The sequence below is a fragment of the Pseudonaja textilis genome, chromosome 2 (assembly GCF_049901715.1).
Source record: "Pseudonaja textilis isolate UNSWEBS1 chromosome 2, rPseTex1.2, whole genome shotgun sequence".
Classification (NCBI taxonomy): domain Eukaryota; kingdom Metazoa; phylum Chordata; class Lepidosauria; order Squamata; family Elapidae; genus Pseudonaja; species Pseudonaja textilis.
In genome coordinates this window covers 164,397,015-164,416,619 of record NC_141991.1, presented here as the reverse complement: position 1 = coordinate 164,416,619, position 19,605 = coordinate 164,397,015, and the positions used below count along the sequence as shown (strand labels likewise).

Here is a 19,605-nt window from a genome sequence, read left to right as displayed (position 1 = left end):
GCCTGATAGACCGTCCCTTAGCCTTGACCTGCCCCGGAAAAGCTCCATTCGTATCCTGTCCCACCTCAAGAGCTCCTCTCTGGTCTTTCTTCCCCCACTCCGTCAGAGAGCCCACCGGAAGGACCAGCCGCCGGGCCGGAAGAGAACGAAGACCCGAGAGGAGCAGACACGCGTCTTTTTGCCGCCCGCCCGCCCGCCTGCCTGCCTCTCGCTGTGTCCCTCAGCGGCGTCTGAGCCAGCGGCTTCCGGCGAGCGCCTGTCCGAGCATCGGTTTGTCATCTGGCCGTGGCTCCGGCTGCCCCTTCCAGCCCCGAGAGAGACCTTCTTCGGCCGGTCCGCCGAGAGAATCGAGCCATGTCGCGCAGGCGGCACCGGGACGAGAACTATGGTAAAAGCGGGAGGGAAGCGGAGGGTGAGCTCATTGCCAGGCCGCCTCCCCCCCGCGCCCCCAAACCTCCTTGCGCCTCCTCGTTAGAGATATGCCGGAGCTCTTTGGATAGGCAGTTTTCTAACCAGATCCCGATTTCTCTCCCGGGTGATGGGTGGAATAACCTAAAAGCGTTAGTTTCAGGTGGACTAGCCAAAACGTATTGGCAGGTGGCATCTGTACATTAAACCTAATAATAGAACCATGCCATCTCCACCTTCCATGTTCCAGGGCTTTTTGTCTTCTGCTGAAAGCTGTACTTCGGTAATTACAGCGTTTGACAGGTTCCCAACCTGTAACAATGTTTAAAATTGACATTTTTAAAGAAAATACGACCCTGTTTTAAATCCCCAGATTTTGTGCACACATGGGAATGTTGTGTTTTTCTTCACAATCACCCCGATCTGTTTAGATACATGAGAAGAAGGAATCCATCATTCTGAAAGATGCTTCCCCTTTGGTAGATGGACACTATTGTTATATATTGTTCTAACAAAACTGTTAGTATTGCAGGTGTAACTGTCCAGTTTAATTTTGCCTATTTTTAAAATTCTGAACAGAGACATTCTAGGTTTGAGAATTGAAGAAAAGAATAACTTTGAGCATATGTATATATATATGTGTGTGTGTGTGTGTGTGTGTGTGTGTATGTATGTGTGTGTGTGTGTGTGTATATATGTATGTATGTATATGTATGTATGTATGTATATATGTGTGTGTGTGTATATATATGTGTATACACACACACACACACACATACATATATATATGCATTTAGAGGTTATGTTTCATACATTGGGCTCTTCCCAGCATTTGAACTGTGATTCCACATTTCCTTCTCTACACTTGGTTTTCTGGCATTGGTTGGGAAAAGAGGGAAAACTTTCACTTCTGAGGGACATTGTAGGATTATATCTGAATTTAAATTTTATTTTCAGATAAATGTCAGTGATTAGCATCTTCCCCCTACACACACACACACACATACACACACACACAAAAACCTGGTACAGAAACAAATTGCAAGACTGGAAAAAGAATGAAGCCATTCCTGTAATGGTGGACCTCAGGTTTTTGTTTTGATCAGTTCTCTGTTGATGTGCTGGATAGCTGATTTTAAAAAAAAAATGAGCCGAGAAAAAGAGTTGGTTTATCGTCCCCCGTTTAATGGCTGAGATTCAGGTGGGCCTCCGTATACTTGCAGTGCAAACATATCCCACACACCTTCCTCCTACCCCCCCCACCACCACAACAACACACCTGAGAGGTGAATTGGGCTGATAGAGAGTAATTGGCCCAAAGTCACTCAGATGGCTTTCGTGGCCAAGGTGGGAGTTGAATTCACTGTCTTCATTATTCTTTGGAAGCTATGTTACATTATAGCCCTTGAGCAGACAAGTCTTTTCCTCTATTGATTCTATGTAACCAAGAAGAAAAAAGTATACAATTATTTCTAAATCTTTGTATAAGGTGGTTGTATACTTTTTATATTAGGAAAAGTGCAGTAGAAATATTGGTCTATTGATTATCTGTCAATTCTTGGTCAGTGTAAAGAGATGAAAGTTCATACAGATGTCTTTTTAATTTCTGCCACTAGATTCTTCCAAAATAACAACATTAAGTTATAAGATGGACATAAGATGTGTGAGTTTTGTCTTTGGTATATTTCTTTGTAATATTTTGCTTCTGTTTTGGCCCAGTCCAGGAACTGAGCTCCCATTTTAAAAATGTGGGAATAGAAGTGAGGATTGTGATGGGCATCGTTTACTTTCTGCCACTGGATTCTTCCAAAATAATAATATGCCTTCTGTTTTTATTGTTTTTGTTACCTTTCTAATCTCTTCAGTTGAGGGAATTGTGCATGACTGCATTCCCACTCACACTAGTAATACTATTGCTAAATTTGCAGATGATACAACAGTGGTGGAACTTATCTCTGGGGGGTGGGGATGAGTCTGCCTACTGAGACAAGGTGGACCAGTTGCTTTCGTGGTGTGGAGACAATAACTTGGTCCTCAACACCAATAAGACCAAGGAGCTTATAGTGGATTTTAGAAGGAACAGATCAGACATCCAGCCCTTGCTTATCAATGGAGACCAAGTGGAGCAAGTGGCCAGTTTTAAGTTTCTGGGTGTTACCCTAACAGAGGACCTGACCTGGGCTGTCCACATTGCAGCCCTGGTTAAAGGGCCCAGCAGAGATTATACTACTTGAGACTTCTCAGAAAACAACAACTGAATGAAAAACTGATGGTGACCTTCTACAGCTGTACCATAGAGAGTATTTTAACCTCTGTATGGTTTGCCAATTGCACAGTGGCAGATAGGAAAGCACGCCATAGGGTTAACATCATTGCCCAGAAGATCATTGGTTGCCCTCTCCTCTCTTTGGAAGAGCTTTATAGCTCCCGCTGCCTTAAGAAAGTTCAGAACATTCTCAAAGATCCATCTCATCCTGGGAACCCTTTTTTTGAACTATTACCATCTGGCAGATGATACAGAATAATAAAAACAAGGACTGAATAGGCTGAAAAACTGTTTCTATCTCAGGGCAGTAGCTCTTTTAAATTCTGCTGTATAGAGCAGTGTTGGTGTGGTGTTGGGGGTTTCCGGTTCAATGTGTGAAAGGTGAAGGATGTGCGTTTGGGTTTATGGTCATGGTCATAATGTGCACTGAAGATGGTGCTTAATTTGTTCCAGAGGTGCAATGACAATAAAGTACATTAAGCATTGTGGTGCAGCCTTTAAAGTCAGCTTAAAGAAAAAAAGAAAGGGGTCCTTGTCTTCAAAAGGATGGAAGGGAAGGATGGTTAAATCAACTTTTTTTAGTCATGTTCGAAATAAACAGAATGTGAGGGGGAATTTTGTTACAAGTAAATAGATATTTTTTTTGTATAACCTCAGTATCACAAAATGTCAGTGCAGTACCTTGTGGTATTTTCCTGGAATGAGCTGTGAAAATGTACATATAGATGTCATGCTTTTGATATTTAATATTACAATTTCACAATATCTCTAACCATATTGGGATTTTCATTTTGGCATCTGATGTTTTGTCTCACTAAAATAGAACAACAGCACAAGAGAAGAAGAACATCTGAAAAAGAAGATGCAGAGTCGTTGGAAGACTCAATAAGCACATTGGGAGAAGAGGTATAAATGATTAGCAGATTCATTTTGAGATCATTGAGGTTTCCCTGCCTGAGAATAATATAAATAATCAAATACAAATGAGGTATCACAAATATATATATACTTAGAAATGGGATAAAGTTACTATGTACTGTGTCATTTTTGGTATTTTTAAAAAAGGACTTTTCTCCTTTAGATACTATCATCGGAGTATATGCCTTAATAATTTCAAGAACCATAAACAAATACTCCTTAGCAGTTATGTGGAATGTTTGCACCATTATTCTATAATTGGACCTTAACATTTTATATAGTCAATTACAAATGGAACCTGCAATAAACTATTACACTATGTTTACAGTTTGTAATAATATTGGGCTAACCATCTTTCCATGCTGGGTTTCAGCATATCATTACACTTACTTAATTGTAAGAAATGTTTTATGACTGCTGATCTGATCAAGTTGTCCTCATTGATTTGACTGAAAACTCTCAAAAGACCAGGATTATCGATTTTTATTACTCAGTGGCCTTGTTTACTTGCTATCCTGTCACTGCTGACCCTATCTGAATCCCTACTTAGTCCTCCTTTATCTTTGTAAAGACTGAATTATTATGAAGGTTTAAACCGGTTTGCCAGTGAGGCTGTTATTGAACAGTGTTTTAGGATGATCAAGAAGAGACATTAATTTTTAATTTTTGTACATTTCCAAAAAAAAATTTCTTTGTGTATATGTGTGTTTCAATAAAGAAATTAGGTAAGGAGTAAAAGAGAATAGCAATAGAGTATCCTTTAATTGATAGCTTTTGGAGCTACTGTAGCTGACATACTTAAAGGACATTTTAATGAGAAGTGTCTTTGTAACATATATATATATATATATAACAATAAGATAATGACTTTCTAATATCTTATCCCCTCAGGGTTCTTCTCCTTTGGAAAGTGAAGTAGATTATGTGGAGGAACATCTGCCAAACTTCAAAAGCAAAATACTGAGACTCCTTTGTACAGCGTATGTATGCAAAAGATTTATGGATCTAGGTGATGATGCATTAACTGTCAAGCATAGGAAATCAAGAGCCCAGGCAGTTCAATAGAATATAGGTTTATTGTATACTAAAGCTCTCTATGAGAATCTGAAGTACTAATGATCAGAGCCAATAGGTGATAGATAAGAGAATTCAAGATGGGCTGGAAATTGGTCTCTTGTGGACGAGAAGATCCTTGAGACTGATGGTGCATTTGACCCCTTCCACAGGCTCAGCCTGGTCATCTCCTACACTAGCTACAGTAAAAGTTTTTAAGTAGTTACTTTTGAAAAAAAGGTTTCTTTTCAAAGCTCTTTGTTGCATATATTGTATGGCTAGATATTTTTCCAATTTAAAGAATGTTTGAAACTTGGAGACAATATGGGATAATTAGCAAGGTAACTAATTAGGAGAGCGGAGAGGAGGACAGTGTCAAAATAGTTCTCTCTCACTGCTCATTCAGGCTTGGTAATTGTAGTGCCGCCCTCTTAATTTAACTTGTTTTCTGTAGCTGTGCGTTGAAACGCTCATTGGCAAATGCCAGCTTCCTGTGGAATTTTCATAAGAGTTCAAAGAAAGGATTACGTTTTTTGCCTAAACTGTTGCTCCCCAGACCTTCTCCTTTCAATTTTGCAAAGAACATACTGACATCTGAATCTGAAGCAATATAAATGCTGTGATCGAAACATTGGAAGATACATTGTTATGTACATAGTAAAATGTTTCCCACAATTATAAACCTCTCTGTGTAATTTCCCACCGGGATTCGCAGTACCTAAACAGTTAAATGAAGACTGAATTGACTCTCATATTATCTTTTTTCCAATATATAGTAGACTTCTTGTCAAAGAAGACACTGCTTTTCAAAATTTAGGCATTCTAGGTAATTTGAAAATCACACATGGGGTAATGAGATGGCACTTGTGATTTGAGTTAATAATTGATGCTGTTTTTTCTCTCCTTTATGGAAAAAAAACATCAGTGCACGTCTGCTACCACAAAAGATGACTATTTACACAACCTTTGTTGGCTTGCTGAATGCCAGGAACTACAATTTTGGCGGAGAGTTTGTAGAAGCCATGATACGTCAGCTGAAAGAATGTATGAAAGTCAACCTGTACAATGAAGCTGTCTATTTGGTAAGTTGTTTTCATGCTGTACAGACTTTACTTAGTTTGGTTTGCAGTGTATTTGAAGAGTTCACATTTTACCTCACAGGCTGTGCAGATAAAAAGTGTAATTCCGTGTGATCATTTGAAACACCCATCCAAACCTTTTCACTGGCTTATTTCTTCTGACTCTGCAGTATGAGTGGTGTGCCAGGTTTTGTGATCTAGATTTGATGACAGTAGCGATGGCATTTAGGTGCCTCTACTGCCTCATCACATTTTACAGCACTCTGAGTGGTTTACAATGTAAGCATTATTTGCATATTGCCTCCAACAATCTGGGCCTTCATTTTACTGACTTCAGAAGGATGGAAGGTGGTCAGCCCTGAGACCTGTCAGGATTGAACTTCAGGCTGAGGGCAGAGTTTGCCTGCAGTCCTACACTTTAACCGCTGTGCTCCCACAGCTTTTAATAAATGAGGTTTAAGCATCTATTCAGTTGGATATTGGTCCTGGGATTCCCATTACCCCAGTAAAAGATGCTGAAGCAGATACAGCCTAGGCTTCTGCAGGGATGGCCTTATGAGATCTTTTGCTGATCCATGCTCTGGGCAAATACATGATTGAGAAATGGCCGGATGCTCTCTTTCTGCAGGTGCGCTTTCTTTCTGATCTTGTGAATTGTCACGTAATAGCTGCACCCTCAATGGTAGCCATGTTTGAGAATTTCGTTAATGTGACACAGGAGGAGGATGTACCTCAGGTAAACAACAATACATTTGCTTCATAGACAGAGAAATAAATGGCTGAAATGTGTTACTGGGATCATTTTACTCTTTTGTGTTGTGTATGTAAATGTGGTAAGCCTCTCCTCAAGTAGTATTATAACAAAATCCTAAACAGCTATAAGACTTGTCTTGTCATAGTCTCTTGTGGCCTTCAGACAGAACATAAGTACAGCAAAACAACTGGTATCTAAATAATGATTTGGACAGACAAATGGAGCCCTTGTATCTTATCTCAAGTTGAAAGTCTGCCATCCAAAAGATCCACAATGTAGCTCCTTAAACATTTCTAAAAACCTAGATTTGTAGAAAACCTTTTAATCATGCCAATTGCTGTTGATGACTTACAGACATTTGCCAGGCCCTGGCTGATTTCATTTACACCAGAGAATAAATGTACCTCTTAAATATAATCAGAAGGAGCCTGTGAAACAGGTCCTTGGGGGGGGGGGGAATGTAAATAATAGAGCAACAGCACAACATAAGTAACATTTTGGCTTTTTTGTCATTTTTTTTCCCATTGGTTTCTGCTTTTAGTATGTACTCTCCTGTGCACCTTTGTGTAGAATTGTTTTGTAAGTATCAAAATCAACCATTCATATGCACATAATGAACCTGGGCCCTTGAAGGTTTGCAGCCGAAGCATTATAACATAGAGTTAGAATTGTGAAATCATAAATAGTCCTTCCTGTGAGACTCAAGTCTTTGACCTGATTTAGCTTTTATTAGCAAGAAACAAATGTGTTTTCTGAATGTTATTATCCATATTTTGACTTAATAGGTTCGATGTGATTGGTATGTGTATGCATTTCTGTCATCTTTACCTTGGGTGGGAAAGGAACTGTATGAGAAAAAGGATACTGAAATGGAGCACATCTTATCTACTGTTGAAAACTATCTGAAGTAAGAAAATGAGAGAAAATGTTACTTTGCGTCATTATGCCTTAATACAGCACAAACACAGAACTTGTAGACTTCATAAAATTGCAGAAAAGCAACTCATTGACTATTAAATATAGAGGTAATAAAGAACTTCAGACTTTTAGGCTTAAACCCAGTTAATTTTGTTCCTTTTTTCAATCATCACTATCTGACTTTACGGTATTGAAAGACTTAATAACATTCCTAATACGGACAGAGATGTTGCAGAAGAATAATGTTAAAGTCCCAAAATTTGGTTGAAAGGCACATGCTCATAATTGGTTTCCATTGACTCTGAAGACAGGATTAGAATAAATGAGTGTGAATTCCTGAAAAGCAGTAGGCAGGTTTGCTGCTTAAAAAGGGATCTGAAATGATCACAGGGCAGACGAGAGACTGTTCTTAAGTCTTGGGCTGTATGATTTTAGAAGCATCTTTCTACATAGTAGCTGAGCCAACTGTCCTCAAAACCTCCAATAGTTAAGAATCAGGTGATTGAAAGCACATACTTTTATAGCCAAATGTGTACTTTTCCCAATGCCTCCTGCCAATTGAGATGTACTGTCTGGGTTGAAAGAAAGTACTGTTTCTTTCAGAGTTCTTGAGTTGAAGTGCAAACCAATTATCAGTAGTCCTTGCAATGATTATGTTCTTTTTGTGGCAGACGGCGTCAGAAGACTCATGTGCCTATGCTACAAGTTTGGTCCGTTGATAAACCACATCCCCAGGAAGAGGTGAATGGTTTTGAGTTCTTATATTCATGTCCCTCTAAAAAACATTAGGGGAAATGCAAAATGCCAGTTTGGGCTGCATGAAGTTGACATTGTTCTAATGAGTCTTCCCAATGGCTTTCATTCCTGCCTTTTCTTTCTTCTGAATTTCCTTCCTGAAATGGTTCCTAAGAAAATTGGGTAGGGGGATTTCCTATAACATGGAAATTAATTTGGGAACATCCTTGAATTCTGAATATGAAAATGTCTTTTTTTTAATTAAACTTTTTTTTATTTTTAACATACAATAAATCCATTCCATTTCAATTGTGTGTCGATTAGGTACATATTTCATGTACCTAATCGACACTATATAAGAATGTTACTAATAATATTCTTCTTAACAGTACAACCATATAATAATGACATTCCCATATATATAATATTAAGTAATAATCTGCATATCTATTACATTAGTTTCTCTTACTGCTTTATAATTACATATAATCCCTTTTAATTAATTTTATTTTCTAGCCATTTATAAACAAGCCCCATACCATGTAATATTAAGATTCTTCTTTTTCTTTAATTTTTAATGTTAATCTATTCATTTCTGCACTTTCAAATATTTTTCAATTATTTTTCCCTCTATCGGTACTTATTACTTTTCCAATTTTGAGCAAATACAATTGTAGCTGCTGTTAATACATGTATAATTAAGTATGTTTTTTTCTTTACTATAACCTTCAGGTACTATTCCTAATAAAAAATATTTCAGGCTTCAAATCTATATGTTGTTTAATCATTTTTTCCAACCATGTGTGTATTTTAGTCCAATATCCTTTACCTTCTATACAAGTCCACCACATATGATAATGTGCTCCTGGTGTTTGGTGAATTCCAAATATGAAAATGTCTGATGGATGTTTGTTGCCTTCCAGTACTTAGATTGCCTTTGGGCTCAGATTCAGAAAATGAAGAAGGACCACTGGCAAGAGAGACACATCCCAAGGCCATACCTGGCATTCGACAGCGTTCTTTGTGAAGCTCTGCAGCACAACCTGCCTCCTTTTACGCCGCCACCCCACGCAGCAGATTCCGTTTACCCGATGCCAAGAGTCACCTTCCGAATGTTTGACTACACTGATGATCCTGAAGTAAGTCAGTATTGTGGGGTAGCATCCTTGTAATGCATTGTTGGGAATTGAAATGTTTTTGTCTTTGGTGGGTTCCACATAATATGTCCCTTTGCCTTCTGACCTTTTGGTTTGGGTCGTTACTTGGCCTGAAAATAGCTGAGAATTTGTTTCACATTCTTTATCAGGGTTAATGTGGTTCAGGGTTTGCTTTGTCTGTCTAATAGTTCCATCTGCCCTATGCACCACTGCTTTTGGTGGCTTTGTCTATTTTTTTTTCAGAGCAGAAAAAGCTGCTTCTAAAAGAAAATATTTCTGGGGCAGCTGAACTTAATGCTGAAAAGTATGTTATAAACATTAAACCACTCTATTAAAACTGTTGGAAAATGCTACGATGCCAGGGATGGAATCACATTATACCTTTTTGGGATGAAGATGGAGTTTTGGACTGTACCAATAAATTAATCCCTGTTGCTTTTTTTGTCAGGGCCCAATTATGCCTGGGAGCCACTCTATTGAAAGATTTGTGATCGAAGAAAATCTCCACTGCATCATCAGATCTTTCTGGAAAGAGAGAGTGACATGGTAGGGATATATCAATGTCTATGTCAATCTGTCCAATGAGGGACTGATGTTGCATGGTGATAGAGCCTTGGGCAGATACTCCCAAGACTTGCTCTCAGCAAAGAAAGAGGCTCTTTGAAGGAGCAGATCCTGGCACATATCACAAGAAGTTTTTTGGGGGGCGGGTTGCACTTCCCATTTGCCCTTTTAATTGTAAAGCACATGCCTTTCCTTTCCCGTAGTGCTGTCCAGTTAACAAGCTATCCAGGAAACCACAAGATCCCCCTGAATTACCATATTGTTGAGGTAAATGCTATATTTATCAGGTCACCTTTTCTACTTTGGTGCCAGGGATCTTCCTTTCTGCCAATAGTTCTTCATCTCAGAATGGAGCTTGAAATGACAGCATTTTAAATTTGAATCATTTTGGTACACGCTTGTGGGATTGGCATGGGGCTTTTTAACACTGGGATTTCCTGACAATGAAATATTCTGTGCACCTCTGCTTTTTCAACTGCGCTTCATCACATTGCTTTCATATTTTTCCCAGGTGATCTTTGCTGAGTTGTTTCAGCTTCCTGTTCCACCTCACATAGAAATCATGTACACAACACTTTTTATTGAACTCTGTAAACTTCAGCCTGGATCTTTACCTCAAGTTGTATCCTTTCCTCCAAGTCTCTCATAGCAGTTGATACCTTTGGATAACCAAAGGAATGGTCTGTTTTTGACCATATTGCTATTAAACATTATAACATAAACAATGTAAACCTTAATTGAAAAATGACAGCTTGCACAAGCTACAGAAATGCTGTACATGCGCTTAGATACAATGAATACTATCTGCATAGATCGGTGAGTAAGGACATTCTCATCTAAATTTTCTGAGGACTTAGTGACTTGAGATGTTTCCACACAATAGAATCTATGATGGTTTTATATAGTCCTGCTTTTACAGGCTGTCATATTTTAAGTCACTCCTCTCATTGAATTAGTATAGGAATAAATGATCTCTTCTGTTAGATCTTTCTGGAGCTTTCTTACATGGCATTCATAATCTGTTAGTTGGGTGGGATTCAAAAATCCCAACAACTGGTTCTCTGCCCGATTGCTGGGTGGGTGTGGCCATAGTGGGCGTGGCCTACTGGAACTTCCAGGAGGGCCGTATTTCACCTTCCCCAGAGTCAGGAGGCCTCCCTTGGGCCTCTGGGAGGGTGAAAACTGCCTCCCCCGGGCTCTGGAGGCAGGGCCAGCTAGTCGGTTCAACTACTGGTTTGGCGAACCAGATGTAAATTTAACATCCTGTTCGTCCAAACCAGCTGAATCTCACCCCTGCAGTTAGTGCTGACTGCAGTGTTAGATTGTTAATACAAAATAGGACTTTCATATTAAAATCTGGAAGAGAGATACTCAATTATTGGATGTGAATTCTTCAAAAATGTTTCAGAATTGGTACTTTAAAAAAAATGCTGAGTTCAACAACCCTTTAATCAGCCATACCAGATTTTTTGCAGCATCTACTGTATGTCAAAGCTTTTGCAAAGCATGCAGTTACCTCTGAAATGGCTCTCCAAAAGATTGAATTACTACAAAACTATTGCACATTTTCTGTCCTCCAGTTTCAAAAAGTTACAACTCCACTACATTGCATGTTTCTGTCCATTTGTATATAATGTCAATAATAGCAGTGCAAAATGAGATGTTTTTAATGTAAAAAAATTTACAGATTTTTTTTTCCCCCATCAAGGTTCATTAATTGGTTTTCCCACCATCTTAGTAATTTTGAGTTCCGCTGGAGCTGGGAAGATTGGTAAGTATTTGATTCTTTGTACAGGTAGTCCTCGAATTACAACCACAATTTTGTTAGCTCAATATTTCTCTTGCCAAGTGAGACAGTTGTTTAGTTGAGTTTTGCCTCATTGTACAACCTTCTTTGCCACAGTTGTTAAGCAAATCACTGCAATTGTTAGTTGTTAAGCTAGTCACACAATTGTGACACACAAAAGTGAATCTGGCTTCCCCATTGACTTTGCTTTTCAAAAGGTTGCAAAAGGGCTTCACGTGACCCAATGGCACTGCAACACCGGTCATAAATATGAGCTGGTTGCCAAATGGCCAAATTTGGATCATGTGACCAGGGGGATGCTGGGTTATGTTGAAAGTGTGAGAAATGCTCATAAGTCACTTTTTTCAGTGCTGTTATAACTTCGAATGGTCACTAAACAAATAGTTGTAAGTCAAGGACTCTGTGTGTGTGTCTGTCCGTCCATCCGTCCATCCATCCATCCATCCATCCATCCATCCATCCATCTATCTATCTGCACCTATGTTAGGGCCGTGCAGTGGAGTATTCTGCTGTGCTTATTTAATAGCACTCTGTAAGTCTCCAAAGCACTTGTGCTTGCTGTCCTGGATGGCGTAGCTTCTGATTTTCACCCTCGTGATAATCAGTGCTGTATGCCATAACAATTCACATATAAAAATCCCTGTTTTTGTGCATGTCTTTTTCCTGCTTTATTTTGCTGTCAAGAAGCACTTTCACTTTCTCCTTACAGAAGTTGATGGCCATTTTCTCGGTAGTGATTTAATTGACATTTACAGTTGGATTTTCACTACAGGGATTTTGCATCTTATTACTTTTTTTTTTAATAATGTTTATTGAAAGTTTAAAAAAAAAAAGAATATATTAAAAAAAAAGAGAAACACGTTCTCACATTTTTGCAATGTTTTCATAGTAGTGTACATTTCTATTAGTGTCAATTAAAGTCATTTATTACAAGTAAATTTATAACTTATTTCTTAAATCCTTGCTTTTTGTTATGTTATAATTGTAATGATAGCATCTTATTACTTTTTAAAAGCTCTGATCTTAATTCTTTTTTTAAATTTTTTTTCAATGGAATCTTTCCTTTCCCCTCCCATTCATTTGGATTACAGGCAACACTACCTCGGGGTTCTCCGTGATTATTCTCGTATTCTATATCTAATTCCCCCATCTTTGAGAAAGTCTGATTATTCATCCCTCATTGGTTCTGTTCATTTTAGACCTTGAAAATGAATGTCTTCTCTAAAAACAAAACCTTTTCAAGCCAAACTACTACTCCTTCAAATCCACCAGCAATAAGATGGATTGAATTGTAAATCGGGTTTTAGCTGCTGTTGCTTATACTTGAGTATCAACTTTGGCTTGATTTAAACCGTTGTTATTTTATCAAACTTTTTATTTCAGTTTTCAATTTGAACTTGTAAGTTGAAAAGCATTTTCCCCCGAAGGCTCTCCAAAGGGCCTTGTTTTTAAATTAATGCATTGTTTGCATTTTTGGTGTAGTCCAAGACAGCCTGTAACTGAGCTTTCACAATGAAGCATAAACAATTTTTTCTCAATAAAATGGAAGTTGGGGAACAGATTTCATTTATATACAACTGGAAAAAGGGGTTTTTTTGAACAACAAAGGTTGTGTACATATTTATAACAGAGACTTACAATTTTGGTGAATGAGGCTCAATTGTTGGGAAAGATCCTGGTTAAAATTAAAATTTTAAGGAAAAGTTTTATCATTAAGAATCAGTCAAGGACACTTGATCCTTATGGACCAGAGACAACAACTGTGGTGGTATATGGTAGATTAGAAACCGTTGTGAGTGATATACAATAATAGACGGTTAACAGAGGACTGTGAAATTTAACCTCGCTGATGATACTTATCCTATTATTTATCCTATCCTATCTTGTTAAATATCTTCTTAAAATAAAATAAACATTTGTTGAATGGAAAAACAATCCCCCTCTGATCTCAGGAATCTATGAAGGTCTGCCCCCCCCCCGCCCCCCGAGAGCTATTTAGTAAGACCACATCTTGCTATCTAATACTGCTGCCCAGCTTTCTCCCTGATTGAGCTGCCAATAATTATGCTCTCAGGTAGCGGGTTGGAAAAGCCCAGAGGTCTGCCACATTCAACTAGTTATGGTTCATTCTCTGGGGTTCTCATATTTAAAATCCTCTGATTGTGCTCTGTGTGGAGCTACTCTTGCAGCTGATCTGGTTGCCACCATTGATCTAAACGCAGCTGACAGATTGCTCTATGGGGCATTTGACCATGCACGTCCTACTCCTTTGCTGAAGCTACACTGGTTCCAGTTAGCTTCTGTGACAGGCTTTGGTGATGATCTCCAAGGCCCTCAGCAATTGGACTTCTTCTGTTGTGGAACAAAGCAAGTCTCTATGTGATTGGTCACTGAGATCATCAGGAAGGTCCTGCTACATGTATCGAGGGCTGTAGACTGCCGTCTGACAGCTGTTCATGGGTGCCCTTTAGGATTGCTATCCATCCTCCAGAGTGTCCTATTTTAGGCACCTGTTGGAAATACACTTCTTAACCCAAGCTTGTCATGTATAAATTCTGACATATGATGGATCAGATCTGTAGCCAGATAAATGATTAGAGGAACTGATGAATGAACAGCAAAAGAAACAGTCTGGCAGACAGAAATAATAGTGACGTCAAAAATGGTGAAAAGTCTGGCAGAATCTGACCCATTTAAATAGTTGAAGATTCCATTTAAAAGCAATTATTGTGAACTATGAATCAAATTCCAGTCGTTCCTTTCCTTAGTATCCTAATATTGTAGAAACCAGTGCTATAAAAATTTGAAGAACTGTCTTGATGAATATGAAATATATTGTTTATAGTAATAATCTGTTTGTCTGAGCACCATTTCTTTTTTATAGGTCAGATTGTCTTTCTGAAGATCTTGACAGAGCCAAGCCTAGGTTTGTAAGAGAAGTACTGGAAAAATGCATGAGGTGAGTAAGTGATAGCAGCATTTGTATACCTATGTATCCACCGTGTTGTGCCCATTGGGATAAGCAGGAATCAAAAAAGAATTTTAAAAAAGAGGAAGCAAAGAAAATTAAAAGACATGGAAGAATAAAAAGAAGAGGAAAAGTTCCTAAACTTACTTACACCAATACTTACTATGCTGCAAAGACCACTTTCAAACTATCAGCTTGCTCTGCCTCATCCAGTTGCAGTTACTCAGTCTTTCTGTTCCTGTTGACACATTCACTTTTCTTTCCTATATTGTTTTGCAGTTCAGACCTCAGCCATTCATTCTCTTTGTCCAAACCCTCTGCACCCATTTATTTTGGAGTCGCTAGTTTTGTGTTCATTCTGTCTTGTAGTCCATCTGCATTCCTTCAGTGTACCGCTATTGGTGATCTTATTCTTGTTTTGTAATGTACATCCTTCTTGTACGATCAATTTCCGCTACATTCAACTTATTTTTATGCTTCTCCTGAATGGGCCAAAGACATTTAAACATGTTTTGATATTATCTGACACAAATGTAGTCTTATTTTTAAAAAGTGCACATCACGATAACTTAGAGTTGTGATTTTGGAGAACATATGTTGAACTAGTTACAAAAACAAAGAAATGTATTAAACACAGGAAACAACGTCTGTGAAAAAAGCTCAGATTAATTCCACTCTAATTCACTGGTGTGTAAGAACAAAGAGAAAACACTCATTTTTTTGCTACTATAGCTTTTATCAGTGTTTTTCAACCTTGGTAACTTAGCTCCCCATTCTCAGAATTCCCTCACCAGTATAGCTTCCCATAGCTGACTGGGGAATTCTGGAATTGAAGTCTGCATGTTCTCAAGCAGCTAAGGTTCAAAAACACTGGCATATATCAGTAAATCAATCAAACTTGTGGAGCTGGGCTTTCTGACCTGATTTAATTCAAAGAATATCAGCTTGAAAACTTTCTTCTCTTTATAAAGAGAACAGGATTCTAGTAATGGCATCCAACTCTCAGAGAACTCTACTGTCCACAGCTTTGTGAAATATCACCAAGTGGATTTGCAACTGCATACCATGATACAACTAAACTGGAATTTAGGACAAGAGTTACCTCAGCCAGCCATAGCACAGCAGCTAGCAACTCAGATAATATTTATGCACTCCCTTGGGAATATAAGAGATTTGGAGGAGACTAGGATTAATTTCTGACTTTCAAAAGTCAGTGTAATTTGTTTCTGGTAGATTGACCAGTGGAATTAGAGTTTGCCAAAAGATGGCGTTACCAAAATGCAGTAGCCATTTTGAAGCCAATAACCCCATACAGAGCAATTACAAGAATTATAAAGTCAAATTATAACATAGGCACAGCCCTTGTTCCTCTGAGGAACTTTTTCTGCATATTGTTCAGGTTCAGTGAACAGACATTGGCTTCAGATTACTTTACCAGTGCATGTATCTTTTACTGAATGACGAGTTAAGAATGATTGGTTGGTTATGTCTGCTGCCCTATTTCATGGCAAGAGCAGCCTTCTTCAATGTACTTTTTCTTTTCTTCAGGCTTTCCTACCACCAACGAATAATAGATATTGTTCCTGCTAGTTTTTCAGTCTTGACTCCTGCAAATCCAACCTGTATTTATAAATATGGAGAAGAAAGTAACAGTATGTTGATAGTATATAATTTACATTTTAAAATATAAAAGAAGTATTTGCTGCTGTTGGTGAGAAATTGTGTGTGCGTGTGAGGGGGAGGCAATAACAAATCTCTTTAAAGAAAACTGGTATAAACGTGGGGTTTTGAGAAACGTGGTGTCACCCAAGGACCATCAAAAGCCACAGTGGGCAAGATGACACAAGGGGACATTGCTTCAAGACGTGGCCTCTTTATCTTCTACAGTGTTGCATGCAGTCTTTTATGTCACAGTGTCCAATCTCCAAAGATGGTAGCTTTGCTTCTTCCTATCTTTCTAGAGTCTCTTCCTGGATACAATGTTGCACTCTGTTTAAACATTGCCATCAAAAATAAAGTGAGCAATGATGACATTTTCACTATTCTGAAGGATGTGCCCAATCCTAATCAGGATAATGATGGTAAGCCCGTCTAATGTTTACTGTGTCCCATTCCTAATTTTCATTTATGGAAACATTGCAAAACCTCAGAGAAATTAGTTTTGTTTAAGCATATCTGATACATGGTTTGGATTGTTATGCACACATGTGGAATATGTATGAGCTCAGTGGAATTTCTTTTGTCCCTGACTTTTAGCATCTACCTCTATCCCATATTTGCTAACAAGCAAATATTCCCTTAATTTAAAAATGGTATACAGTATGCCTATATGAGATGGCATTATTGTTGATATTGTTAATATCAAATTTACTCCAAACAACATACTTATAGACATAATTTCTGTAAGATGCTTGGCTTCAGATTACTTTACCAGTACATAGTACTTAAAGCCTGGAATACCAGTACTTAAAGCCTGGAATGATATACCAGTAGTAAAGCATCTTACAAAAATTATATATATAAATATAATGTTTGGAGTAAAATGTAATAGTAATATTATTTTATTAAACTTAATTACATCAATATATTAATAATAATAATTGATATTATTCCAGACTTAATTGCTAAAGCAGGTAGTACAATGGCTCAGGAGTTAAAGACCTTGAGCTTGTCAGCTGCAGAACTGACAGCCTGGGTTTGAGACCCGAGCTCTGTGGAATGGGTGAGCTCTTGTTACTTGTCCCAGCTCCTCCTCACCCAGCAGTTAGAAAGCATGCAAATGTGAGTACCACTTTGATGGGAAAGTAACAGCATTCTGTGCACCTTTGGCATATAGCCATGCAGGCTACATAACCGTGGAAAATGTCTTCAGACAATGTTGACTACCTCACCAAGAAACAGAGATGAGCACCATGCCCTAGAATGAAACAAGATTGACAGGGAAGCCTTTACCTTTTTTAAAATGGCTAAAATGAGTAATTCTTTTTCAAAAGACTGCTGGAAAGTAATGAACAAATTGGATCATTTTTTAATGTCATGGAAAAAATTGAAAACTTTTAACAATTCTGGGGAATGGTTTATAATAAAATGGAACATCTTTTGAAAGTTGTAATTTGACTTAATATTAAATTGAACTAAACTATATATCCTTTAAAAAAAATATTGAATCAGCATTGAATATGTGAACAGCTGAATGGATCTGATACTTTTCTATTGGAAAAGATCAGAAGGACCCACTAAATAAATTATGAGGGTATGCCTTGATGTCCAGAATATCTCATGTTTGAAAAGTAAATCTTATGTAGAATTGATGTAAAATTTAATTAAAGTTGGAAACCACTCTTGGATTATAGTTTTATACGTGGATTTGTTCCACATCCAAACTTTTCATATGCATAGAGTTTATAACTTACTCTGAATTTTTATTACGGGGCATCAGGTCAGTGCTGACTTTAGTAACCACATACTTTCAGGATGATCTGTCCCTAAGATAGTCTTCAAATGATGCATCATCCATCAGCACTGTAACTAGTCCATCCATGTTGCTTCTGTCCATCTCTTTCCTTTCCCTTTCCTCAGCCTTGAAGTCTTAACCAGGTCTTTGCATAATGGATCCAAAGTATGGATATGATCTTGATTCATGTGCTTATTGTTAGTTAGTTAGTTATTACTACTGTGGTAACCAAACATTTTCAGCTTAAGACTTAATAGGAGATATTTGGATTTTGTTTAGAAAATGGATAAGATAAGAAAAAAGCCCTTCATGCAATTTCCTTGCCGCTTAACTTTTTTTTCCAGAAAAGACAAATAAAAATTCCCAGTCTTTCTCAGCCTTCATAAGTACACATATTGCTTACAGGAATTCAAACTTATTTGTAACTTTGTTTTCCAGATGTAGGCTTCTCATTCAATCCTTTAAAAATAGATGTTTTTGTCCAGGCACTCTTGCACTTAGCCTCAAAATCATTCAGTCACTCTTTCAGTGCTCTGGGAAAGTAAGTATTTATCTTTTAAGTATATTAATCTGTCAGTGCATTCATATTGTTGTCATTTTATTTTTATTTGTCTTGAAATGTTACAAAAAAGAGGCCAGAAGCAAATAAGATTTTTATTTGATGACCTTGTTTTAAAAATTAGCTATATTGTCTGCTTCTCTTTAAATGTTCATGAAGATTCTCAGTCATCCAGGTCATTGTTGTCCCAAAGGTGCTTTTTCAAAAGGTAAGTGGACTTTCTTGACACCCCCCCCCGAAGACGTTTTGCTTTTCATCCAAGAAGCTTCTTCAGTTCTGACTGATTCAGTCTAAACTGAAGATATTTCTTGGATGAGAAGTGAAATGTCTTCAAGGAAAAACAAAGAAAGTCCAGTTGCCTTTTGAGAAAGCACTTTTGGGACTACTTCTCTTTAACTTGCAATTTGAAATAGGCAGATTCCTGTATAGTCTCTGATCCTTGGGTACTTCAGCCTAGTTTTGCCTGACAGGAGCCTCCTCCTAAACTGCAGCATCAACAAAAAGTTCAACAGTCCTTTCTCGCCTCCTTGTGATCTGCAGCACATTATCCCTGTATACATTTAAGTCCCAAGACACAGCCTAACAAGAATGACCGCTGGAGGTCCAGGGGAAATCCAAAATATTGTTGTTGGAGAAGAAGAACCCTTTGTGCATTAGATTTTGCAGTGGTGTAGTGGACATTAGCAAAATCAAAAACAACCTCTCTGAAGAAAAAGCCGATGATCGGGGTAATTATACAAGGAGAGAATGTCAGCCCCATGATGTAAACCAGGCCAAGAAATCAACTCTCAACCAGAAGACCAAACTATTTTTGTTAAGGTATGTTATAGTAACAGAACCTTGGAAGTCTGATTGTGTTTTACCTCCTCTGTCTCTTAGCCTCCTGTGACTGAGGGAGGTGTCTCAAGACTTGACTGTGTTTAGCTCTCTTTAGGATAAAGGCAGGGAGGGGGGAAGACACACTC

General features: G+C 38.0%; 1 protein-coding gene across 3 annotated transcripts in view; it reads left to right on the top strand.

The window, feature by feature from the left end:
- Positions 1–19,605, top strand: part of LOC113444082 (nuclear cap-binding protein subunit 1) — a 29,753-nt gene continuing 10,148 nt past the window's right edge. The window contains exons 1-17 of one of the 3 annotated variants that reach the window (XM_026712645.2): positions 1–412; positions 3,498–3,580; positions 4,484–4,572; positions 5,571–5,727; positions 6,353–6,460; positions 7,264–7,385; positions 8,068–8,137; positions 9,055–9,270; positions 9,737–9,834; positions 10,056–10,119; positions 10,364–10,474; positions 10,604–10,668; positions 11,561–11,623; positions 14,544–14,618; positions 16,176–16,279; positions 16,589–16,708; positions 18,520–18,622. In XM_026712645.2, the coding sequence (XP_026568430.1) occupies positions 355–412; positions 3,498–3,580; positions 4,484–4,572; positions 5,571–5,727; positions 6,353–6,460; positions 7,264–7,385; positions 8,068–8,137; positions 9,055–9,270; positions 9,737–9,834; positions 10,056–10,119; positions 10,364–10,474; positions 10,604–10,668; positions 11,561–11,623; positions 14,544–14,618; positions 16,176–16,279; positions 16,589–16,708; positions 18,520–18,622 (1,706 nt within the window). In that variant the 5' untranslated portion in view covers positions 1–354. Of the gene's footprint in view, positions 413–3,497; positions 3,581–4,483; positions 4,573–5,336; positions 5,472–5,570; positions 5,728–6,352; positions 6,461–7,263; positions 7,386–8,067; positions 8,138–9,054; positions 9,271–9,736; positions 9,835–10,055; positions 10,120–10,363; positions 10,475–10,603; positions 10,669–11,560; positions 11,624–14,543; positions 14,619–16,175; positions 16,280–16,588; positions 16,709–18,519; positions 18,623–19,605 lie in introns of those variants that run through there. The other 2 variants (XM_026712647.2, XM_087926323.1) reach the window with 2 other exon arrangements.